General features: G+C 41.8%; 1 protein-coding gene across 1 annotated transcript; it reads left to right on the top strand.

Annotated features, from left to right (window-relative positions):
* The first annotated feature begins 3,083 nt into the window (after positions 1 to 3,083).
* LOC106595315 (long-chain fatty acid transport protein 2) lies at positions 3,084 to 24,505 on the top strand. The gene is made up of 10 exons (XM_045689644.2): positions 3,084 to 3,675; positions 5,095 to 5,316; positions 6,193 to 6,351; positions 13,419 to 13,543; positions 13,915 to 14,109; positions 22,045 to 22,135; positions 22,265 to 22,463; positions 23,028 to 23,125; positions 23,674 to 23,804; positions 24,003 to 24,505. Exons 1-10 carry the CDS (start codon positions 3,198 to 3,200, stop codon positions 24,174 to 24,176), a joined length of 1,872 nt encoding a protein of 623 aa, XP_045545600.1. The 5' UTR covers positions 3,084 to 3,197; the 3' UTR covers positions 24,177 to 24,505.
* Positions 24,506 to 27,160: the final 2,655 nt, after the last annotated feature.

Raw genomic sequence — 27,160 nt, 5'->3', positions numbered from 1 at the left:
ATATTATATTTAGTTGAGTTGTATTGACCCCTACAAGTGGAAGGGAGAGAACATCTTATACTATATTTAGTTGAGTTGTATTGACCCCTACAGGTAGAAGGGAGAGAACATATTATATTATATTTAGTTGAGATGTATTAACCCCTACAGGTAGAAGGGATATAAAATATTATATTATATTTAGTTGAGTTGTATTGACCCCTACAGGTAGAAGTGAGAGAACATATTATATTATATTTAGTTGAGTTGTATTGACCCCTACAAGTGGAAGGGAGAGAACATCTTATACTATATTTAGTTGAGTTGTATTGACCACTACAGGTAGAAGGCAGAGAACATATTATATTATATTTAGTTGAGATGTATTAACCCCTACAGGTAGAAGGGATATAAAATATTATATTATATTTAGTTGAGTTGTATTGACCCCTACAGGTAGATGGGAGGGAACATATTATATAATATTTAGTTGAGTTGTATTGACCCCTACAAGTGGAAGGGAGAGAACATCTTATATTATATTTAGTTGTATTGACCTCTACAGGTGGAAGGGAGAGAACATATTATATTATATTTAGTTGAGTTGTATTGACCCCTACAAGTGGAGGGGAGAGAACATCTTATATTATATTTAGTTGAGTTGTATTGACCCCTACAGGTAGAAGGGAGAGAACATATTATATTATATTTAGTTGAGATGTATTAACCCCTACAGGTAGAAGGGATATAAAATGTTATATTATATTTCGTTGAGTTGTATTGACCCCTACAGGTAGAAGGGAGAGAACATATTATATTATATTTAGTTGAGTTGTATTGACCCCTACAGGTAGAAGGGAGAGAACATATTATATTATATTTAGTTGAGTTGTATTGACCCCTACAGGTAGAAGGGAGAGAACATATTATATTTAATTGAGTTGTATTTACCCCTACAGGTGGAAGGGAGAGAACATATTATATTTAGTTGAGTGGTATTGAACCCTTGATAAGAGAATGATCTAATAAAGGTAAATGTATCAATAAACCATGATGAATTATTATCCATACAGCATGCTTAATGAATAATCAATGTAATGATCAATGTAGTGATCGATTGACCTGATTAGTTCCAGAAAGTCCAGGAACCACTGGAGAGGGAAAGAAATGTGTGTGTATGCAATTAGTATTAGAGAGCAGGGGACAGATGGTAAAGGGAGTAAAACTTCAGAGAGTTCCTAACCTTGAGGGAAAGGAACAGGCTGAGCTAGAATGTGATAAACAGCGTGAGAAGTCAAGGGGGGTTGCAGGTCACCAACAGTTTGTGTGTAAATGCATGTGCGTAAGTAAGCAAGAACTATAAAATGACTGTTTTGTTATCCTGACGCCAGAACGTTCTCATGAAAAAAGCTACAGAAACCTTTTGCAGAAAGCTGAGTCCTTGCCTAATTATTTAACCCATTGTCTTACAAACCTTGGGCATTAGTCAAGGCGAATTGATTATTGATTATTATCATCTAGATATAAAATTCCTTTAACACCCCTACAGGTAGAAGGGAGAGAACATATTATATTATATTTAGTTGAGTTGTATTGACCCCTACAGGTAGAAGGGAGAGAACATATTATGTTATATTTAATTGAGTTGTATTGAGCCCTACAGTTGGAAGGGAGAGAATATATTATATTATATTTAGTTGAGTTGTATTGACCCCTACAGGTAGAGGTGAGAGAACATATTATATTATATTTAGTTGAGTTGTATTTACCCCTGCAGGTAGAAGGGAGAGAACATATATTATATTTAGTTGAGTTGTATTGACCCTTACAGGTAGAAGGGAGAGAACATATTATATTATATTTAGTTGAGTTGTATTGACCCCTACAGGTAGAAGGGAGAGAATATATTATATTATATTTAGTTGAGTTGTATTGACCCCTACAGGTGGAAGGGAGAGAACATATTATATTATATTTAGTTGAGTTGTATTGACCCCTACAGGTAGAAGGGAGAGAACATACTGTAGCTACCTGTGTTATCTGTCTGCAACAGAGAGCAGATTTTACATCTATGTAGACTAGGTAGAGCCTACACCTTGACCAGGGGTCAGAGAGCAGATTTTACATCTATATAGACTAGGTAGAGCCTACACCTTGACCAGGGGTTAGAGAGCAGATTTTACATCTATATAGACTAGGTAGAGCCTACACCTTGACCAGGGGTCAGAGAGCAGATTTTACATCTATATAGACTAGGTATAGCCTACACCTTGACCAGGGGTCAGGGCAATGATAGTGGCTGTGTACCACCCTCAAATTCATATCTGGGCATCGAAGACAGTTCCACTGCTTTTTTTAAAATCCATTTTTCATATCCGTGATTAATTTAGACCTGGGACACCATGTGGGTGCAATTAATGATCAGGTGGAACAGAAAACCAGCAGTAGTCTGGCCCTGGTCGATTTGAATACCCCTGCTGTACGGTAGAAGACATGGGTCAGCAATGAAACCCTTTTACAGAAATAGGAAATAAAAGAATGAAAACTGATATGCTGGTTGATGTATTTATGAAGCCATGTTCTAATGTAAAACCCACAGCCATAAACACAGAGACAGTGATTGAACGGTGTTACAGAGATTTATTACAATGTAATAAAAACATATGTTTGAGCCTTCTGACTCTCCCAACAGGACAGGTATGTAGCCTACCTATGCTGTTACAGCCCCACAGGCCATAACATAATACAATGTCTACTCTCAAACAAGGAGAAATTATATAGATCTATGAATAGAGGTCAGCAGGGGTAAACTGGGACCAGAAATCAGCTCCGGCATTTCTAACATAGGGCCCATTTTTCATTTTTTCCTCGAGGCCCCCCCCCCCCCATTATTATCCAGATCATTTTCATTGTGTACCTGGAAAAAAAATGTTAGACTGGCCAGTCCGCCCATGGAGGTCAATGCCCTAGAGGTGTCTGTCTGTAATATGTCACTGCCATGGTCATAATTAGAAGAATGGAATAGCCTACCACTTCCTTATATTATATTCCTCGCAAAGCCATTGGCTGTTGCGGATTTCACGCCTACATGCATCCAAAGGTCGTGGAGAGTTGTGGACTGGAGGGGTTGCAATAACCCGTTACTTTCTTAAACAGCACGGCCAAGAAGGAGACACCTTTTATTGACAATCACAAAGAAGTAGACCTTAACTTTCAATATGTACGTGTTATTATATACCATATTGGCAGGATTGGCTATACTGCCACTCTTCCTTTATCTCAGAAATCCTTACCTTATGCAGGACCTGCGCTACACAGTGACTTGCATCGTACTCGGGTTCCGAATGAACAGAATCAAGAGGAGCAAACCGTTCTACAGCATGCTGGACTGTTTTCTCGATAAGGTCAAAAAACACCCCAACAAACAGTTTATTGTATTCGAGAAGAGTTCGTATACATACCGGGATGTTGACAAGCAGAGCAACAAGTTGGCCCGGGCGCTCTCACAGCACGCCAGCGTGAAGGAAGGGGACACTGTCGCCCTCTTCATGGGTAACGAGCCCATGTATGTGTTTATCTGGCTGGCCCTGGCTAAACTTGGATGTACAGCTGCTCTGCTCAACTACAACATCAGGTCCAAGTCCTTATTGCACTGTTTCACCTGCTGCAGAACCAACGTGCTCCTGGCTGCTTCAGGTAAGCCCAGCCCACTTACCTTGGTGTTGCTGTTTACAATATTATTGTTAATACATCTATTTTGAGTAATAATTCATATACCTACAATAACTAGTTTAGAGACCTATGCTGTCAAGATGGGCAGGTAGCCTAGTGGTTAGTGCGTTGGGCCAGTAACCGAAAGGTAGCCTAGTGGTTAGAGCGTTGGGCCAGTAACCGAAAGGTAGCCTAGTGGTTAGAGCGTTGGGCCAGTAACCGAAAGGTAGTCTAGTGGTTAGAGCGTTGGGCCAGTAACCGAAAGGTAGCCTTGTAGTTAGAGCATTGGGCCAGTAACCGAAAGGTAGCCTAGTGGTTAGAGCTTTGGGCCAGTAACCGAAAGGTAGCCTAGTAGTTAGAGCGTTGGGCCAGTAACCGAAAGGTAGCCTAGTGGTTAGAGCTTTGGGCCAGTAACCGAAAGGTAGCCTAGTGGTTAGAGCGTTGGGCCAGTAACCGAAAGGTAGCCTAGTGGTTAGAGCTTTGGGCCAGTAACCGAAAGGTAGCCTAGTAGTTAGAGCGTTGGGCCAGTAACCGAAAGGTAGCCTAGTGGTTAGAGCGTTGGGCCAGTAACCGAAAGGCAGCCTAGTAATTAGAGCGTTGGGCCAGTAAGCGAAAGGTAGCCTAGTGGTTAGAGCTTTGGGCCAGTAACCGAAAGGTAGCCTAGTGGTTAGAGCGTTGGGCCAGTAACCGAAAGGTAGCCTAGTGGTTAGAGCGTTGGGCCAGTAACCGAAAGGTAGCCTAGTGGTTAGAGCGTTGGGCCAGTAACCGAAAGGTAGCCTAGTGGTTAGAGCTTTGGGCCAGTAACCGAAAGGTAGCCTAGTGGTTAGAGCGTTGGGCCAGTAACCGAAAGGTAGCCTAGTGGTTAGAGCTTTGGGCCAGTAACCGAAAGGTAGCCTAGTAGTTAGAGCGTTGGGCCAGTAACCGAAAGGTAGCCTAGTGGTTAGAGCTTTGGGCCAGTAACCGGAAGGTAGCCTAGTGGTTAGAGCGTTGGGCCAGTAACCGAAAGGTAGCCTAGTGGTTAGAGCGTTGGTCCAGTAACCGAAAGGTAGCCTAGTGGTTAGAGCGTTGGGCCAGTAACCAAAAGGTGTTGGGCCAGTAACCGAAAGGTTGCTGGATCGAATTCCCAAGGTTACAAGGTAAAAATCTGTCGTTCTGCTCCTGAGCAAGGCAGTTAACCCACTGTTCTCTGGGTGCTGAAAACGTGGATGTTGAGTATGTCAGCCCCCACACCTCTATGATTCAGAGGGGTTGGGTTAAATGCATTCAGCTGTACAACTGACTAGGTATCCTCCTTTCCCTCTATGCAGCTAGTGGGAGGCAGTGCTAGTAGTGCACAGGCCAGAATGAATAGGATTCTGTCTCATGCTTGCTCTGTCTATGTCCCTCCCTCTCTTCTCCCCCCAGAGTTGCGTGGAGCGGTAGAGGAGGTGCTCCCCACCCTGAGGGAGCAGAGTGTAAGTGTGTTTGTGCTGGGTGAGGAGGAGGAGAAGTGTGTGACGGAGGGTGTGAATACTCTGAGCAGCAGCAGGATACAGCAGTCCTCAGATCAACCTCTGGACCCACAGCTCAGGTCAAAGGTCACCTTAAAGAGCCCTGCCCTCTACATCTTTACATCAGGAACTACAGGTAAGCTGGGCCAAGCCAAGCTGGACTGGACTGGCCTGGTTATGCATCCAGCATAGTTGCAGGAAGTGTGCTAGAAAGAACAATGTGAAAAATAAAATGTCCAGACCAGTACAGTATGACTCTGGTCAGCCCTGTAGTGTGAATTAGACAGAATACTACTGATGTCCAGACCAGTACAGTATGACTCTGATCAGCCCTGTAGTGTGAATTAGACAGAATACTTCTGATGTCCAGACCAGTACAGTATGACTCTGATCAGCCCTGTAGTGTGAATTAGACAGAATACTACTGATGTCCAGACCAGTACAGTATGACTCTGGTCAGCCCTGTAGTGTGAATTAGACAGAATACTACTGATGTCCAGACCAGTACAGTATGACTCTGATCAGCCCTGTAGTGTGAATTAGACAGAATACTACTGATGTCCAGACCAGTACAGTATGACTCTGGTCATCCCTGTAGTGTGAATTGGACAGAATACTACTGATGTCCAGACCAGTACAGTATGACTCTGGTCAGCCCTGTAGTGTGAATTAGACAGAATACTACTGATGTCCAGAGCAGTACAGTATGACTCCGATCAGCCCTGTAGTGTGAATTAGACAGAATACTACTGATGTCCAGACCAGTACAGTATGACTCTGATCAGCCCTGTAGTGTGAATTAGACAGAATACTACTGATGTCCAGACCAGTACAGCATGACTCTGGTCAGCCCTGTAGTGTGAATTAAACAAAATACTACTGATGTTTATGCCACACAGGTAAATATTCTTAGATAGCACAACTCTGATTGCTCAAAGATATAAGGTACCATTTGAGATTTACATCAGCCTTGATTCTCTGTTTCCTGCCCTTCCTGGTGTTTCTTCCTAAGGTCTGCCGAAGGCTGCGGTCATCACACATGAGAGGCTGTACATGGCCTCCTCTATGCAGGCCATCTCAGGTGTGGCCTCTGATGATGTCATCTACATCTACCTGCCTCTCTACCACACCGCTGGCTTCATGATGGGTCTGACTGGAGCCATAGAGAGAGGTACTCTACTGTACTGTATAGCACAGTTGGTGAGAGTGATGTTCTGGCAGCGGCCAGGTCGTGGGTTCAATTCCTGCAGTGCAGTATATGGGAGAAAGATATGAGGTGTGAAGAGCTGAACTGGTTCAGAACTTCTTAAGAACTGGTTCAGAACTTCTTTAGATCTGCTTCAGAACTGGTTCAGAACTTCACTAGATCTGGTTCAGAACTTCACTAGATCTGGTTCAGAACTGGTTCTGAACTTCTTTAGATCTGGTTCAGAACTTCTTTAGATCTGGTTCAGAACTGGTTCAGAACTTCTCTAGATCTGGTTCAGAACTTCTTTAGATCTGTTTCAGAACTGCTTCAGAATTGCTTCAGCACTGGTTCCATGCCATCTCTAGTAATTACAATAACTACATTCAAATGGAATTCAAATGGAGAGAGAAAAACATAATAATTGAATTTCTCTACAAAAATTACTCTGCTAGCCGCCTGACTTGGCACTGATGATGAAGATAAAAAATGCAAATGTCTCTGAATACACGTTCCATATTATTTGAGGGCCGTCATGTGTAATAATGTTGTTATGATGTTGACCAGGGTTTACTAAGGGTTGTTTAATGGAGTGTCTCTTTACTCTGGGCGTTGGAGTAGAGGTGACTTGGCTCTGTGGTGACTTCTAGTATTTCAAACCAAAGTTCCTGAGTGTATTCAAAATGGCATCCTATTCCCTTTATAGTGCACTACTTTTGTTTTTGACCAGGGTCCATGTGGCTCTGGTCAAAAGTAGTGCACTATATAGGGAATAGGGTTACATTTGAGACGCAACCCCAGAGTTCAATGCTGTTTATGTCAATAATGACCTTAGACTCTCAAATCAACCAGGAAAAATTCCTAGGCCTTAGTGGTGCTGTAGCTTTTAACTAGGGCCCAGAGTTATTCCTTCCTGGTCCAGTAACATGGTCAAGAACAACTCCTGGCCCTAACCAGAACCATTCAAAGGGGACTGTGCTTTAGTTACTTAGTTAGTTAGTTAGTTAGTTAGTTAGTTAGTTAGTTAGTTAGTTAGTTAGTTAGTTAGTTAGTTAGTTAGTTAGTTAGTTAGTTAGTTAGTTAGTTAGTTAGTTAGTTAGTTAGTTAGTCACAGTTGTCGTAGGGTAGAGTGGACCAAAACGCAGCAGGAATATGTGCACTCATCTTCTTTTTGTTAAGGACAAAGTAGGTCAACCAAAACAAACACGTACACAAAAAACACAACGACTAATAACAGGCCGGTAAGGCACAAAGCTATACACAGCACAATCTCCCACAAAATACTAATACAAACACATACCTATTTATAGGACCCTCAATCAGAGGCAACTAGAAAATACCTGCCTCCAATTGAGAGTCCAACCCCCAATAAACTAAACATAGAAATACAAATGACTAGACTAAACATAGAAATACATAAACATAGAACAGTGCCCAAAACCCCAGAATAATAAATCAAACACCCTCCTATAAACACAACCAGCCCGAACCACATAAAACAAATACCCCCTGCCCCCTGCCACGTCCTGACCAAACTACAATAACAAATAACCCCTTCTACAGGTCAGGACGTGACAGTACCCCCCCCCCCCCAAAGGTGCACATCCCGGATGCACCTCACGCAAATAAACAAAATAAACCCAAAACAAAATAAATCCCCTAAACTAAAGGGAGGGAAGGGAGGGTGGCTGCCGTCACCGACGACACTCGTGCATACACCCCCCCCCTCCCCAAACCTCCTACATTGGAGGTAGCTTAGGCTCGGGCCTAAAACCACCCCCTGACCAGTCCACTCCTCCCAAATACCTCGGCCTGACACATGTCACTGTAGACCCTGTACTATACTTTATGAGCTCTGGACTGTAGGACGACTCTATGAGCTCTGGACTGTAGGACGACTCTATGAGCTCTGGACTGTAGGCCGTCACACTCGGTTCCGGACTATACACTGTTGCCGGATACTCTGGACGGGGTACTGTTGCCGGATACTCTGGACGGGGCACTGTCTTCGGACACTCTGGACGGGGCACTGTCTTCGGACACTCTGGACGGGGCACTGTCTTCGGACACTCTGGACGGGGCACTGTCTTCGGACACTCTGGACGGGGCACTGTCTTCGGACACTCTGGACGGGGCACTGTCTTCGGACACTCTGGACGGAGTACTGTCGTCGGAAGCTCGAGACTGAGCTGACGCACTGGAAGCCTAGTGCGTGGGGCTGGTAGTGGAGCTACCAGACTGGAGACACACACTTTAAGGCTAGTGCGAGGAGCGGGCACAGGACATACTGGACTGGGCTGATGCACTGGAAGCCTAGTGCGTGGTGCTGGTACTGGAGGTATCAGACTGGAGACACGCACTTCAAGGCTAGTGTGAGGAGCGGGAACAGGCTGAATTGGACTGGGCTGACGAACTGGAGGCCTGGTGCGTGGTGCTGATACTGGATATACCGGGCCGTGGAGACGCACTGGAGGTCTCGATCGCACCTCCTGCACAACCCGTCCTGGCTGGATGGAACTAGTAGCCCTGCACAAGCGAAGTGCTGGCACAGGGCGAACTGGGCTGTCTGATGGTTGCCGTGCGTAGAGCGGGCGAAATCGTGCGCACTTCCGCATACTCCGGCGCTCTCTTCTTCACCTGCTTCTCATAAAAAGCACGGGGAGCTGGCTTAGGTCTACTGCCTTGCCCAGCCAAACTACCCGTGTGCCCCCCCCAAGACAAGCCTCTCCGGCTTCCTAGCCAGCCATGTTCCCCAGTAGCGTTCCCGGTCCTCACCAGACTTCCTCCATGGACCCTCTCCCGCCAGAATTTCCTCCCAAGTCCAAAACTCCCGACAGTCCACCTTTTGCTCCTTCCTCCGCTGCTTGGTCCGTGTTTGGTGGGAGATTCTGTCACGGTTGTCGTAGGGTAGAGTGGACAAAAACGCAGCAGGAATATGTGCACTCATCTTCTTTTTATTAAGGACAAAGAAGGTAAACCAAAACAAACACAAAAAACACAATGACTAATAACAGGCCGGTAAGGCACAAAGCTATACACAGCACAATTTCCCACAAAATACTAATACAAACACATACCTATTTATAGGACCCTCAATCAGAGGCAACTAGAAAACACCTGCCTCCAATTGAGAGTCCAACCCCCAATAAACTAAACATAGAAATACAAATGACTAGACTAAACATAGAAATACATAAACATAGAACAGTGCCCAAAACCCCGGAATAATAAATCAAACACCCTCCTATAAACACAACCAGCCCAAACCACATAAAACAAATACCCCCTGCCACGTCCTGACCAAACTACAATAACAAATAACCCCTTCTACTGGTCAGGACGTGACAGTTAGTTAGTTAGTTAGTTAGTTAGTTAGTTAGTTAGTTAGTTAGTTAGTTAGTTAGTTAGTTAGTTAGTTAGTTAGTTAGTTAGTTAGTTAGTTAGTTAGTTAGTTAGTTAGTTAGTTAGTTAGGTAATCAGTTAGTCAGTCAGTTAGTTAAGTAATCATTTAGTCAGTCAATCAGTTAGTTAGGTAATCATTTAGTCAGATAGTGAGTTAGTTAGGTAATCATTTAGTCAGTCAGTGAGTTAGTTTGTAGGTAATACTTTTGTCAGTCAGTGAGTTGGTTTGTTAGGTAATCATTTAGTCAGTCAGTCAGTTAGTTAGTTAGGTAATCATTTAGTCAGTCAGTTAATGAGTTAGTTAGGTAATCATTTAGTCAGTGAGTCAGTTAGTTAGTTAGGTAATCATTTTGTCAGTCAGTTAGTGAGTTAGTTAGGTAATCATTTAGTCAGTCAGTCAGGGCCCAGAGTTATTCCTTCCTGGTCCAGTAACATGGTCAGAAACAACTCCTGGCCCTAACCAGAACCATTCAAAGGGGACTGTGCTTTAGTTAGTTAGTTAGTTAGTTAGTTAGTTAGTTAGTTAGTTAGTTAGTTAGTTAGTTACTTAGTTAGTTAGTTAGTTAGTTAGTTAGTTAGGTAATCATTTAGTCAGTCAGTCAGTCAGTCAGTCAGTCAGTCAGTCAGTCAGTCAGTCAGTTAGTTAGTTAGTTAGTTAGTTAGTTAGTTAGTTAGTTAGTTAGTTAGTTAGTTAGTTAGTTAGTTAGTTAGTTAGGTAGGTAATCATTTAGTCAGTCAATTAGTTAGTTGGTTAGGTAATCATTTAGTCAGTCTATCAGTTAGTTAGGTAATCATTTAGTCAGATAGTGAGTTAGTTAGGTAATCATTTAGTCAGTCAGTCAGTTAGTTAGGTAATCATTTAGTCAGTTAGTTAGTTAGTTAGGTAATCATTTAGACAGTCAGTTAGTTAGTTGGTTAGGTAATCATTTAGTCAGTCAATCAGTTAGTTAGGTAATCATTTAGTCAGATAGTGAGTTAGTTAGGTAATCATTTAGTCAGTCAGTCAGTTAGTTTGTAGGTAATACTTTTGTCAGTCAGTGAGTTAGTTTGTTAGGTAATCATTTAGTCAGTCAGTCAGTTAGTTAGTTAGGTAATCATTTAGTCAGTCAGTTAATGAGTTAGTTAGGTAATAATTTAGTCAGTCAGTCAGTTAGTTAGGTAATCATTTAGTCAGTCAGTGAGTTAGTTTGTAGGTAATAATTTTGTGAGTTAGTTAATTATTTAGTCAGTCAGTCAGTTAGTTAGTTAGGTAATCATTTTGTCAGTCAGTTAGTGAGTTAGTTAGGTAATCATTTAGTCAGTCAGTCAGTTAGTTAGGTAATCATTTAGTCAGTCAGTGAGTTAGTTTGTAGGTAATCATTTTGTCAGTCAGTTAGTGAGTTAGTTAGGTAATCATTTAGTCAGTTTGTGAGTTAGTTAGTTAATCATTTAGTCAGTCAGTTAGTTAGTTAGGTAATCATTTAGTCAGTCAGTTAGTGAGTTAGTTAGTTAGGTAATCATTTTGTCAGTCAGTGAGTTAGTTAGTTAGGTAATCATTTAGTCAGTCTGTGAGTTAGTTAGTAAGGTAATAATTTAGTCAGTCAGTGAGTTAGTTAGTTAGTGAGTTAGTTAGTTAGGTATTCATTTAGTCAGTCAGTGAGTTAGTTTGTTAGGTAATCATTTAGTCAGTTAGTGAGTTAGTTTGTTAGGTAATAATTTAGTCAGTCAGTGAGTGAGTTAGTTAGTTAATAATTTAGTCAGTCAGTCAGTCAGTCAGTCAGTCAGTGAGTTAGTTAGTTAGTTAGTTAGTTAGTTAGTTAGTTAGTTAGTTAGTTAGTTAGTTAGTTAGTTAGTTAGTTAGTTAGTTAGTTAGTTAGTTAGTTAGTTAGTTAGTTAGTTAGGTAATCATTTAGTCAGTCAGTGAGTTAGTTTGTTAGTTAGGTAATCATTTAGTCAGTCAGTTAGTGAGTTAGTTAGTTTGTTAGGTAATCATTTCGTCAGTCAGTGAGTTAGTTATTTATTTAGTTAGGTAATCATTTAGTCAGTCAGTTAGTTAGTTTGTTAGGTAATCATTTCGTCCATGAGTTAGTTATGTAATCATTTAGTCAGTCAGTTAGTGAGTTAGTTAGATAGTTAGGTAATCATTTAGTCAGTCAGTCAGTCAGTCAGTCAGTCAGTCAGTCAGTCAGTCAGTGAGTTAGTTAGTTAGTTAGTTAGTTAGTTAGTTAGTTAGTTAGTTAGTTAGTTAGTTAGTTAGTTAGTTAGTTAGTTAGTTAGTTAGTTAGTTAGGTAATCATTTAGTCAGTCAATGAGTTAGTTAGTTAGTTAGGTAATAATTTAGTCAGTCAGTTATTTAGTTTGTTAGGTAATCATTTCGTCAGTGAGTTAGTTATGTAATCATTTAGTCAGTCAGTTAGGGAGGTAGTTAGATAGTTAGGTAATCATTTAGTCAGTCAGTCAGTCAGTTAGTTAGTTAGTTAGTTAGTTAGTTAGTTAGTTAGTTAGTTAGTTAGTTAGTTAGTTAGTTAGTTAGTTAGTTAGTTAGTTAGTTAGTTAGTTAGTTAGTTAGTTAGTTAGTTAGTTAGTTAGTTAGGTAATCATTTAGTCAGTCAGTGAGTTAGTTAGTTAGTTAGGTAATCATTTAGTCAGTTAGTGAGTTAGTTAGTTACGTAATCATTTGATCAGTCAGTTAGATAGTTAGGTAATCATTTAGTAGTCAGTCAGTGAGTTTGTTAGGTAATCATTTTGTCAGTCAGTTAGTTAGGTAATCATTTAGTCAGTCAGTTAGTTAGTTTGTTAGGTAATCATTTCGTCCGTGAGTTAGTTATGTAATCATTTAGTCAGTCAGTTAGTGAGTTAGTTAGATAGTTAGGTAATCATTTAGTCAGTCAGTCAGTCAGTCAGTCAGTCAGTCAGTCAGTCAGTCAGTGAGTTAGTTAGTTAGTTAGTTAGTTAGTTAGTTAGTTAGTTAGTTAGTTAGTTAGTTAGTTAGTTAGTTAGTTAGTTAGTTAGTTAGTTAGTTAGTTAGTTAGTTAGTTAGTTAGTTAGTTAGTTAGTTAGGTAATAATTTAGTCAGTCAATGAGTTAGTTAGTTAGTTAGTTAGGTAATAATTTAGTCAGTCAGTTAGTTTGTTAGGTAATCATTTCGTCAGTGAGTTAGTTATGTAATCATTTAGTCAGTCAGTTAGGGAGGTAGTTAGATAGTTAGGTAATCATTTAGTCAGTCAGTCAGTCAGTTAGTTAGTTAGTTAGTTAGTTAGTTAGTTAGTTAGTTAGTTAGTTAGTTAGTTAGTTAGTTAGTTAGTTAGTTAGTTAGTTAGTTAGTTAGTTAGTTAGTTAGGTAATCATTTAGTCAGTCAGTGAGTTAGTTAGTTAGGTAATCATTTAGTCAGTTAGTGAGTTAGTTAGTTAGGTAATCATTTAGTCAGTCAGTTCGATAGTTAGGTAATCATTTAGTCAGTCAGTGAGTTTGTTAGGTAATCATTTTGTCAGTCAGTTAGTTAGGTAATCATTTAGTCAGTCAGTTAGTGAGTTAGTTAGATAGTTAGGTAATCATTTAGTCAGTCAGTGAGTTAGTTTGTTAGGTAATCATTTTGTCAGTCAGTTAGTGAGTTATTTTGTTTGTCCATGAGGTTCTGAGCTCTGTTGAGTGCTTTATCTTCTCCTCTCAGGCAACACCGTTGTCCTGAGGCGTAAATTCTCTGCCTCTAACTTCTGGGATGACTGCAGGAAACACAAGGTGACAGTGATCCAGTACATAGGAGAGATCATGAGGTACCTCTGTAACTCACCCAAGGTACTGGAACACATGCCTCCTGTTACTTTCATCATTCAGACCATTAAAGACCAAAAATAAATGGGCTGGTAGTATTAAATCATTAATCAATGTAAACCAAATACCTGTACATCCTATCCTCTCTCCTCTCCACTCCTCCTCTCTCCTCCTCTCCTCACCTCTATCCTCTCCTCTCCGCTCCTCACCTCTCTCCGATCCTCACCTCTTCTCTCCTCTCCTCTTCTCTCCTCACCTCTCTCCTCACCTCTCCTCTCCTCACCCCTCTCCTCTCCTCTCCTCTCCTCTCCTCTCCTCTCCTCTCCTCTCCTCTCCTCTCCTCTCCTCTCCTCTCCTCTCCTCTCCTCTCCTCTCCTCTCCTCTCCTGTCCTCAGAAAGATAATGACAGGCATCACAAGGTACGTCTGGCCCTGGGTAACGGGCTTAGAGCAGACACCTGGTCAGAGTTCCTGCAGCGTTTTGGTGACGTCCGTGTCTGTGAATGTTATGGAGCCACCGAGGGAAACGTCGGCTTCATGAACTACATCGGGAAAGTCGGAGCGATCGGCAAAGAGCACTTCCTTCATAAAGTGAGACTACTTTCTGGGACAATAATGGCTGCTATGTTCCAAATATCAGCCTATTCCCTTTATAGTGCACCACTTTCAACCAGGGTCAATAGGGCTCTGGTCAAATGTAGCGCACTATATAGGGAATAGGGTGCCGTTGGGATGCAGACACTGAGCTTCTGAGAAAGACTACCTTGTTTCTATTCCTGACAGTCTATGTGAGACGGTTTATGTCAGTGTGATGAAGTGTGTCAGGACACTGTTCTGTATGGAAACTCAAGTAGAAGTAGAACATCTTTGTTTTCTGGTGGCACGATACTATATTCATCGTTATTATATACTCGTATTACATAGGTATTACACTGCATACATACATTACACTACATACGTACATTACACTACATACAGTATACACATTACACTACATACATACATTACACTACATAGATACATTACACTACATAGATACATTACACTACATACATCCATTAGACAACATACATACATTACACTACATATATACATTACACTACATATATACGTTACACTACATACATACATTACATTACATAGATACACTACATACAGTAGCTACATTACACTACATATATACATTACACTACATACATCCATTACACTACATAGATACATTACAGTACATACAAACATTACAGTACATACAAACATTACACTACATAGATACACTACATACAGTAGATACATTACACTACATACAAACATTACACTACATAGATACATTACACTACATACAGTATATACATTACACTACATAGATACACTACATACAGTAGATACATTACACTACATATATACATTACACTACATAGATACATTATACTACATATATACATTGCACTACATATATACGTTACACTACATACATACATTACACTACATATATACATTACACTACATACATACATTACACTACATAGATACATTACACTACATACATACATTACACTACATACATACATTACACTACATAGATACATTACACTACATACATACATTACACTACATACATACATTACACTACATACATACATTACACTACATAGATACATTACACTACATACATCCATTACACTACATACATACATTACACTACATATATACATTACACTACATATATACATTACACTACATACATACATTACACTACATAGATACACTACATACAGTAGATACATTACACTACATATATACATTACACTACATACATACATACATTACACTACATAGATACACTACATACAGTAGATACATTACACTACATACAAACATTACACTACATAGATACATTACACTACATACAGTAGATACATTACACTACATAGATACATTATACTACATACAGTAGATACATTACACTACATACATATATTACACTACATAGATACATTATACTACATAGATACATTACATTACATAGATACGTTACACTAGATACATACATTATACTACATACAGTAGATAGATTACACTACATACATACATTATACTGCATACAGTAGATAAATTACACTACATAGATACATTATACTACATAGATACATTACTCTACATAGATGCATTATACTACATAAAGTAGATACATTACGTTAGAAGGATTACTTTATCCTATCCCAGGTATTCCTTAAAGAGGTGGGGTTTCAGGTGTCTCCGGAAGGTGGTGATTGACTCCGTTGTCCTGGCGTCGTGAGGGAGCTTGTTCCACCATTGGGGTGCCAGAGCAGCGAACAGTTTTGACTGGGCTGAGTGGGAACTGTGCTTCCGCAGAGGTAGGGAGGCGAGCAGGCCAGAGGTGGATGAACGCAGTGCCCTTCTTTGGGTGTAGGGACTGATCAAAGCCTGAAGGTACGGAGGTGCCGTTCCCCTCACAGCTCCGTAGGCAAGCACCATGGTCTTGTAGCAGATGCGAGCTTCAACTGGAAGCCAGTGGAGTGTGCGGAGGAGCGGGGTGACGTGAGAGAACTTGGGAAGGTTGAACACCAGACGGGCTGCGGCGTTCTGGATGAGTTGTAGGGGTTTAATGGCACAAGCAGGGAACCCTGCCAACAGCGAGTTGCAGTAATCCAGATGGGAGATGACAAGTGCCTGGATTAGGGCCTGTGCCGCTTCCTGTGTAAGGCAGGGTCGTACTCTGCGAATGTTGTAGAGCATGAACCTACAGGATCAGGTCACCACCTTGATGTTAGCGGAGAACGACGGGGTGTTGTCCAGGGTCACGCCAAGGCTCTTAGCACTCTGGGAGGAGGACACAATGGAGTTGTCAACCGTGATGGCGAGATCATGGAACGGGAAGAGCTCCTGGGGAAGGACTGCATACATTACACTACATATATACATTACACTACATAGATACATTACACTACATACATAACATTACACTACATACAGTAGATACATTACACTACATATATACATTACACTACATAGATACATTACACTACATACAGTAGATACATTACACTACATACAGTAGATACATTACACTACATAGATACATTACACTACATACATACATTGCACTACATAGATATATTAGACTACATAGATACATTACGTACATACATTACACAGATACATTACACTACATATATACATTACACTACATAGATACATTACACTACATAGATACATTACGCTACATAGATACATTACACTACATACACACATTACACTACATAGATACATTACACTACATAGATACATTATACTACATACACACATTACACTACATAGATACATTACGCTACATAGATGCATTACAGTACATAGATGCATTACACTACATAGATGCTTTACACTACATACATACATTATACTACATACATACATTACACTACATACAGTTGAAGTCGGAAGTTTACATACACTTGCAAAATTACCAAAAATGAGGTCATGGCTTTAGAAACTTCTGATAGGTTAATTGACATAATTTGAGTCAATTGGAGGTGTACCTGTGGATGTATTTCAAGGCCTACCTTCAAACGCAGTGCCTCTTTGCTTGACATCATGGGAAAATCAAAAGAAATCAGCCAAGACCTCAGAAAAAAATGGTAGACCTCCACAAGTCTGGTTCATCCTTGGGAGAAATTTCCAAATGCCTGAAGGTACCACGTTCATCTGTAAAAACAGTAGTACGCAAGTATAAACACCATGGAACCACGCAGCTGTCATACCGCTCAGGAAGGAGATGGCTTCTGTCTCCTAGAGATGAACGTACTTTGGTGCGAAAAGTGCAAATCAATCCCAGAACAACAGCAAAGGACCTTGTGAAGATGCTGGAGGAAACAGGTATAAAAGTATCTATATCCACAGTAAAACGAGTCCTATATTGACGTAACCTGAAAGGCCGCTCAGCAAGGAAGAAGCCACTGCTCCAAAACTGCCATGAAAAAGCCAGACTACGGTTTGCAACTGCACATGGGGAAAAAGATTGTACTTTTTGGAGAAATGTCCTCTGGTTTGATTTAACAAAAATAGAACTGTTTGTCCATAATGACCATTGTTATGTTTGGAGGAAAAGGGAGGAGGTTTGCAAGCCGAAGAATACCATCCCAGGCATTTCCTGTGGCTCAGTTGGTCGAGCATGGTGTTTGCGACGCCAGCATGGTGTGTGCAACACCAGGGTTGTGGGTTCGATTCCCACGGGGGGCCAGTACAAAAAAAAATAAAAAATATCCCAACCGTGAAACACGGGGGTGGCAGCATCATGTTGTGGGTCCTTTGCTGCAGGAGGGACTGGTGCAGTTCACAAAATAGATGGCATCATGAGGGAGGAAAATTATGTGGATATATTGAAGCAACATCTCAAGACATCAGTCAGGAAGTTAAAGCTTAGTTGCAAATGTGTCTTCCAAATGGACAATGACCCCAAGCATACTTCCAAAGTTGTGGCAAAATGGCTTAAAGACAATGAAGTCAAGGTATTGGAGTGGCCATCACAAAGCCCTGACCTCAACCCTATAGAACATTTGTGGGCAGAACTGAAAAAGCGTGTGCGAGCAAGGAGGCCTAAAAATCTGACTCAGTTACACAAGCTCTGTCAGGAGGAATAGGCCAAAATTCAACCAACTTATTGTGGGAAGCTTGTGGAAGGCTTGACCTAAGTTAATCAATTTAAAGGCAATGCTAAAAAATACTAATTGAGTGTATGTAAACTTCTGACCAACTGGGAAAGCTGAAATAAATCATTCTCTCTACTATTCTGACATTTCACATTCTTAAAATAAAGTGGTGATCCTAACTGACCTAAGACAGGGCATTTTTACTAGGATTAAATGTCAGGAATTGCGGAAAAAACTGAGTTGTAATGTATTTGGCTAAGGTGTATGTAAAACTTCTGACTTCAACTGTACAGTCGTGGCCAAAAGTTTTGAGAATGAAACAATTTTTAATTTTCACAAAGTCTGCTGCCTCAGTTTGTATGATGGCAATTTGCATATACTCCAGAATGTTATGAAGAGTGATCAGATGAATTGCAATTATTTGTAAAGTCCCTCTTTGCCATGCAAATGAACTGAATCCCCAAAAAACATTTCCACTGCATTTCAGCCCTGCCACAATAGGACCAGCTGACATCAGGTCAGTGATTCTCTCGTTAACACAGGTGTGAATGTTGACAAGGACAAGGCTGGAGATCACGCTGTCATCTGATTGAGTTTGTATAACAGACTGGAAGCTTCAAAAGGAGGGTGGTGTTTGGAATCATTGTTCTTCCTCTGTCAATCATGGTTACCTGCAAGGAAACACGTGCCGTCATCATTTCTTTGCACAAAAAGGGCTTCACAGGCAAGGATATTGCTGCAGGGTAAGATTGCACCTAAATCAACCATTTATCGAATCATCAAGAACTTCAAGGAGAACGGTTCAATTGTTGTGAAGAAGGCTTCAGGGCGCCCAAGATAGTCCAGCAAGCACCAGGACCATCTCCTAAAGTTGATTTAGCTGTGGGATCGGGGAACCACCAGTACAGAGCTTGCTCAGGAATGGCAGCAGGCAGGTGTGATTTCATATGCACGCACAGTGAGGCAAAGACTTTTGGAGGATGGCCTGGTGTCAAGAAGGGCAGCAAAGAAGCCACTTCTCTCCAGGAAAAACATCAGGTACAGATTGATATTCTGCAAAAGGTACAGGGATTGGACTGCTGAGGACTGGGGTGAAGTCATTTTCTCTGAGGAATCCCCTTTCCGATTGTTTGGGGCATCCGGGAAAAAGCTTGTCCGGAGAAGGCAAGGTGAGCGCTACCATCAGTCCTGTGTCATGCCAACAGTAAAGCATCCTGAGACCATTCATGTGTGGGGTTGCTTCTCAGCCAAGGGAGGGGCTAACTCATAATTTTGCCTAAGAACACAGCCATGAATAAAGAATGGTACCAACACATCCTCCGAGAGCAACTTCTCCCAACCATCTAGGAACAGTTTGGTGATGAACAATGCCTTTTCCAGCATGATGGAGCACCTTGCCATAAGGCATAACTAAGTGGCTCGGGGAACAAAACATCGATATTTTGGGTCCATGGCCAGAAACTCCCCAGACCTTAATCCCATTGAGAACTTGTGGTCAATCCTCAAGAGGCAGGTGGACAAACAAAAACCCACAAATTCTGACAAACTCCAAGCATTGATTATGCAAGAATGGGCTGCCATCAGTCAGGATGTGGCACAGAAGTTAATTGACAGCATGCCAGGGCGGATTGCAGAGGTCTTGAATAGAAGGGTCAACACTGCAAATATTGACTCTTTGCATCAACTTCATGTAATTGTCAATAAAAGCCTTTGACACTTATCAAATGCTTGTAATTATACTTCAGTATTCCATAGTAACATCTGATAAAAATATCTAAAGACACTGAAGCAGCAAACTTTGTGGAAAAAACTGAAAACTGAAAACTTGAGCGTGCATAACTCTTCACCAGCCCCAAAGTCAATACTTTGTAGAGCCACCTTTTGCATCAATTACAGCTGTAAGTCTCTTGGGGTATGTCTCTATAAGCTTGGCACATCTAGCCACTGTGATTTTTGCCATTCTTCAAGGCAAAACTGCTCCCGCTCCTTCAAGTTGGATGGGTTCCGCTGGTGTACAGCAATCTTTAAGGCATACCACAGATTCTCAATTGGATTGAGGTCTGGGCTTTGACTAGGCCATTCCAAGACATTTAAATATTTTCCCTTAAACCACTCGAGTGTTGCAATTCTGACCAGTTTCCCAGTCCCTGCCGATGAAAAACATCCCCATAGCATGATGCTTCCAGTAACATGCTTCACTGTGGGGATAGTGTTCTCGGGGTGATGAGAGGTGTTGGGTTTGCGCCAGACATAGTGTTTCCCTTGATGGCCAAAAAGCTACATTTTTGTCTCATCTGACCAGAGTACCTTCTTCCACATAATTAAGCAATGGCTTTTTTCTGGACACTCTTCCGTAAAGCCCAGCTCTGTGGAGTGTACGGCTTAAAGTGGCCCTATGGACAGATACTCCAATCTCCACTGTGGAGCTTTGCAGCTCCTTCAGGGTTATCTTTGGTCTCTTTGTTGCCTCTGATTAATGCCCTCCTTGCCTGGTCCGTGAGTTTTGGTGGGCGGCCCTCTCTTGGCAGGTTTGTCCGTGGGATGTTCAAAGTTTCAGATATTATTTTATAACCCAACCCTGATCTGTACTTCTCCACAACTTTGTCCCTGACCTGTTTGGAGAGCTCCTTGGACTTCATAGTGCTACTTGCTTGGTGGTACCCCTTGCTTAGTGGTGTTGCAGACTCTAGGGCCTTTCAGAACAGGTGTATATATATTGAGATCATGTGACAGATCGTGTGACACTTAGATTGCACACAGGTGGACTTTATTTAACTAATTATGTGACTTCTGAAGGTAATTGGTTGCACCAGATCTTATTTAGAGGCTTCATAGCTAAGGGGGTGAATACATATGCACTCACCACTTTTCAGTTTTAAATTTGTTTTGATAAAAGTAATTTTTTCCATTTCACTTCACCTATTTGGACTATTTTGTTTATGTCCATTACATGAAATCTAAATAAAAATCTATTTCATATTACAGGTTGTAGTGCAACAAAATAGGAAAACGCCAAGGGGGGTGAATAATTTTGAAAGGCACTGTACAAGCATTATACTATGTACATGCATTACACTACATATATTCATTACACTACATAGATACATTACACTAGATATATGCATTACACTACATAGATACATTACACTACATATATGCTTTACACTACATAGATACATTACACTACATATATGCTTTACACAACATATATGCATTACACTACATAGATACATTACACTACATATATGCATTACACTACATATATGCTTTACACTACATATATGCATTACACTACATAGATACATTACACTACATATATGCATTACACTACATATATGCTTTACACTACATATATGCATTACACTACATCGATACATTACACAACATATATGCATTACACTACATAGATGCATTACACTACATAGATACATTAAACTACATAGACATATTACACTGTATATGTACATACATTGTTATTATTTGACCCTGCTGGTCATCTATGAACATTTGAACATCTTGGCCATGTTCTGTTATAATCTCCACCCGGCACAGCCAGAAGAGGACTGGCCACCCATTATAGCCTGGTTCCTCTAGGTTTCTTCTTAGGTTTCGGCCTTTCTAGGGAGTTTTTTCTAGCCACTGTGCTTCTACACTTGCATTGCTTGCTGTTTGGGGTTTTAGGCTGTGTTTCTGTACAGCACTTTGTGACATCAGCTGATGTAAGAAGGGCTTTATAAATACATTTGAGTGATTGATTGATTGATACGGTGTATCATTGTTTTCTCTTGTTATGTCTGTCTGTCTGTCTGTCTGTCTGTCTGTCTGTCTGTCTGTCTGTCTGTTGTATGTGTGTTCGCAGGCAAGCTTCTCCTACGCTCTGATTCAGTATGACACAGAGAGAGAGGAACCTGTCAAAGACTCTAGAGGTTTCTGTATCAAAGTCCCTAAAGGTGAGAACACACACATATATATATACACACACACACACACACACACACACACACACACACACACACACACACACACACACACACACACACACACACACACACCCCATTACTTGTTGTTTTGGTCCTCAGGAGAAACTGGGTTGCTGGTTGCCAAGATTACGGCGCTGACTCCGTTCAGTGGCTATGCTAATAACCAGCAGCAGACAGACAGGAAGAAGCTGAGAGATGTGTTTGTTAAGGGAGATCTGTACTTCAACAGTGGAGACCTGCTGAGGATCGACCACGAGGGCTTTATTTACTTCATGGACCGAATCGGAGACACCTTCAGGTCAGAAACGCTTTAGCTGTTTTACTTTAGTAGTTATCAACTAAAGGTTTAATAATGAGCTGGGTTAAAAAGTTTTATGGGGCGGCAGGTAGCCTAGTGGTTAGAGCGTTGGACTTGTAACCGAAAGGTTGGAAGATCTAATCCCCGAGCTGACAAGGTAAACATCTGTCATTCTGACCAAGGCAGTTAACCCACTGGCTGTCATTGAAAATAAGAATTTGTTCTTATCTTACTTAACGTATTTAAATAAAGGTAAAAAAAACACAATGTGTTGTCATGTCCTGTGAATCACCTGCAGGTTGAGTTATGAGCTGGGTTTAAAACTATAGATGTAATGTTATTGTCCTGTCCTGTCAATCACCTGCAGATTGAGTTATGACCTGGGTTTAATACAATAGATGTAATGTAATTGTCATGTCCTGTGAATCATCTGCAGGTTGAGTTATGAGCTGGGTTTCTCTAGGTTTCTTCCTTCTTGGAAGTGTTTGCAGTCTGCTTCTGCTTGCTCTTTTGGTTCTAGGCCAGGCTACTGTCTGAATTATTTTCATATGAGTTAACGTCCAGGTGGAAAGGAGAGAACGTGGCCACCACGGAAGTGACTGAGCACCTGATCATGGTGGAATGTATCGAAGAAGCCAACGTCTACGGTGTCAAGGTTCCAGGTGATTTTGCATTTTAGTCATTTAGCAGACAATCTTATCCAGAGGTAGCTAGGTTCATTTAACAGACTCTCTTATCCAGAGGTAGCTAGGTTCATTTAACAGACTCTCTTATCCAGAGGTAGATAGGTCCATTTAATAGACTCTCTTATCCAGAGGTAGCTAGGTTCATTTAACAGACTCTCTTATCCAGAGGTAGCTAGGTTCATTTAACAGACTCTCTTATCCAGAGGTAGCTAGGTTCATTTAACAGACTCTCTTATCCAGAGCGATTTACAGTCACCTCATTAAACATATCTTTTTTATAGAATAGTTTTATTCACAGAATGTTTTATATACACTACACACAGTTGACATAGTACATATAGCTACATATAACAACACACACAGTCACATCATTGTGTAGTTATTAACCCAGTGTTTTCTTCTCATGTTGGCTGTGAAGGACCAGGACTTTAAAGGGGGAGAATTTAAAATCAATGAGAATTTCTGAAAATGTATCAAAGTCAGCTGTCTCTCTTGGTGATCGTGCTTTGTGACGTACCCCACAGGACACGAGGGGAGGGTTGGAATGGCAGCGGTCAAACTGAAAGATGACATGGAGTTTGACAGTAAAGCCACGCTAGAGCACGTCAAGACCTGCCTGCCCAGCTACGCTAGACCACGCTTCATACGCATACAGGTGAACCCATGGGAATAATGTCCAAATTACAATCATCGTCATGATACCTTTTATTTACAAAGCGCTTAAAGCTACCATCTGGGATATGTTGAAGAGATTCCCTGATCCCAGATTGTACCTTTTTAAAGATTTTCTCAAATGCTTAAGATTCATAAAACGTACATTTTAATGTAATTTATTTTATTTTAAAAATCCCAGAATTCCCTGGCTGTGACTGGAACGTTCAAGCAGATGAAGGTGAAGCTAGCCGAAGAGGGATTCAACCCATCCGTGATGCAGGATCAATTATACTTCCTGGAGGACAGTAAGGGATACGTCCCCATGACACAGGAGATGTACCAGTCTATTTCTGATGGAAAGATACACTTATGATTGATTTTCTTTTACAGATTTTCTAACTGTTAATCTCTTATTTTAAAATTAACTGTCAAATTATTCACTGATGTGTTTAAATGAAAGGGAGCAAAATACTAATGTCAAAGACCAAGTGTTTTGACCAAGACCACATTTAGTGCATTTTATGACTATAGAAAAAAAAAAATTATGGAACATTATTAAATAAATAAATCTAGATTGATTTTGTAATAAATACTAAAGACATATTGTGTATCTATCTGAGATGTGTGACTGTGTCACTTAAAAAAATGATATCTGATAAAAAAAGAATAAATAAAAGGCTTCAGAGCTCTGCCATCTCTGCACCCTAAAATCACAATGGTGTTTGTGGGAAACAGTTGGTAGGGAGACTACATGGTCGTATGCATCGGGCACCAAATGGAAGAAAACGGATTGGATCAAGGTGGGACTACCTGAACTTGTACAATAAGAAACATTAATTTTCCATTGCAAAACATGTTGCTACGGTGTGCCTAATGAATACGACCCAGGAGCTAACCTTGGCTACAGTAGAGCAGGAAAGTTAGTGGTATCTATTGTAGTCACAGAGGAACAAGACCAACAGCTGAGTCTCCTACACCCAGAGGAGGACCAGGGATTTGGGGAGATCTGAGCTTTGGGGCAATCTGAAGTCCCCTGACAGGGCAGCACACCTGGTAGTGCCCACACTGCACCCACAGGTGGCAGAAACTGGGCAAGCTGTAGAACTTGGTGAGCTTCCTCAGGACCCGTTTTCCCAGCTGGTTGGAATTGGTTGGAGAAGGCCACTCTGGGATCTGAAAGAGGCCTGAGGGGCTTGGGCCTGAGGAGAGACGCCTGAGCTGGGTGTCATTTAGGGGGTGGATGAGGTCTGGGTCTTTATGTCCAGGCTGCGAGTCCGTGACAGAGCTAGAGAGAGGCTTAGAAAGGGGATCAGTGTTATGACTAAACAGGGGCCCAATGGGGCCAGGTAAGGGCTCACTGCTGCAGCTCAGAGAGCGTACTGTCCTCCTCGGCCTGTTCTCAGACCCAGACTTTTCTTTATCCATCCAGAATGGTGGTTGTGGTCTAAATCCAGTCTTATCACTGTCCAAGCGGAGCTGTGGTTGGACCCTCTGAACTCTGAAGGCAGCAGTACAGGGGATCTCTTTAGGGCCATCTCTGGCTCCTGTCTCTGGGTCCTGGCTGGTCTGGGCCTGGCTGGTCACTAGCTCTCTGAGTCCTGTCTTGGGGCTGGCCTCTAGCTCTTTGGATCCTGTATTGGGGCTGGTCTGTGTCTGGCCGGCCTCCAGCTCTTTGGATCCTGTCTTGGGGCTGGTCTGTGTCTGGCCGGCCTCCAGCTCTTTGGATCCTGTCTTGGGGCTGGTCTGTGTCTGGCCGGCCTCCAGCTCTTTGGATCCTGTCTTGGGGCTGGTCTGTGTCTGGCCGGCCTCCAGCTCTTTGGATCCTGTCTTGGGGCTGGTCTGTGTCTGGCCAGCCTCCAGCTCTTTGGATCCTGTCTTGGGGCTGGTCTGTGTCTGGCCGGCCTCCAGCTCTTTGGATCCTGTCTTGGGGCTGGTCTGTGTCTGGCCAGCCTCCAGCTCTTTGGATCCTGTCTTGGGGCTGGTCTGTGTCGGGCCGGTCTCTTGCTTTTTGGGTGTTTTCAGTGTTTCATCCTCTGTGTGACTGATTGCCTTTTCAATCTCCTTTGGTTTCCTAGTCATGAGAGAGGCAGCCAAGCCCTCTGCTGCTGTTGTTGTGTGATTCTCCGAATCACTGTTTGTCTCTGACAGCTTCTCAACAGTTTTTCTGACTGGAGACTGCTGCTCCTCCATTTTACTGACTGCCTGTTTTTCAGCATCCTCGGCCAGAAGGTCGGCGGCCATTTTGCGAATGATGTTCCAGTCCCTGATGATGTCCTCTGAGGTGGTCAGCTGTGACGTCACGGTGAAGCGGATGATGCGTTTCCTATCGATGTCGGCGGGGACAAGGTACATGGTGCCGGACCGCGTCAGTCGCCGTAGCAACTCCTGAGTCAGGGCATTCCCTTCCTGAGAGAGAGAGAGGGAGGGTGAGACAGAGAGAGAGGGAGGGGGGGGAGATGGGGAGACAGAGAGAGGGGGGAGACAGAGAGAGAGAAGGGGGAGAGAGAGAGATTTGACAGTTGAGAGATACCTGTGTTTGGCCCTTTTCTCATTGACGTAAGTTTAAGGAGAGGCAGTGCGACGAGATTTCAATTAACATAATGTGTAAGTAAGCTCTGTATTTATATCCTAAAATAGGCCCATTTATTTGTGTTCTGAGAAAATGTGAACGTGATAAAATTTACATTTTTATTCAAACTAGATTTGGGTTCAATACTTAGGACGGGATTCAACCCAAATCAGTTTGGAGTTGGGTTCAGTAGTCAGGCCGGGATTCAACCCAAATCAGGTTGGAGTTGGGTTCAATAGTTAGGCCGGGATTCAACCCAAATCAGGTTGGAGTTGGGTTCAATAGTCAGGCCGGGATTTAACCAAAATCAGGTTGGAGTTCGGTTCAATAGTTAGGCCAGGATTCAATCCAAATCAGGTTGGAGTTGGGTTCAATTGTCAGGCCGGGATTCAATCCAAATCAGGTTGGAGTTGGATTCAATAGTCAGGCCGGGATTCAATCCAAATCAACTTGGAGTTGGGTTCAATAGTTAGGCCGGGATTCAATCCAAATCAGTTTGGAGTTAGGTTCAATAGTCAGGCCGGGATTCAATCCAAATCAGCTTGGAGTTGGGTTCAATACTTAGGCCCGGATCTAATCCAGTCAGGTTGGAGTTGGGTTCAATGCTTAGGCCGGAATTCAAACCATTCAGGTTGGAGACAATGCTGCTTTTAAAGGCAATGTTCCCACGTTAGCAGAGACCTCATTAAAATGCTGCATATGTAGACTCAACCAGAAACAACCTTTAACTGGAGCATTGTCCAAAGACTGTGATCGGATTGAATCCCAGCCTTAGAGGTGGGTTGGGC

This window comes from Salmo salar, chromosome 11 (genome assembly GCF_965601325.2).
Source record: "Salmo salar chromosome 11, fSalSal1, whole genome shotgun sequence".
NCBI classification, from domain to species: domain Eukaryota; kingdom Metazoa; phylum Chordata; class Actinopteri; order Salmoniformes; family Salmonidae; genus Salmo; species Salmo salar.
Note: the sequence above shows the minus strand (reverse complement) of the source record. Positions and strands in the feature narration are given on the sequence as shown.

Excerpts from the sequence above, each read along its gene's own strand:
- LOC106595315 (XM_045689644.2), top strand. The coding sequence starts at position 3,198 with ATGTACGTGTTATTATATACCATATTGGCAGGATTGGCTATACTGCCA. Across the intron at positions 22,464-23,027 it reads CGAATCGGAGACACCTTCAG|GTGGAAAGGAGAGAACGTGG; the intron begins GTCAGAAACGCT and ends GTTAACGTCCAG. Across the intron at positions 23,805-24,002 it reads CACGCTTCATACGCATACAG|AATTCCCTGGCTGTGACTGG; the intron begins GTGAACCCATGG and ends TAAAAATCCCAG.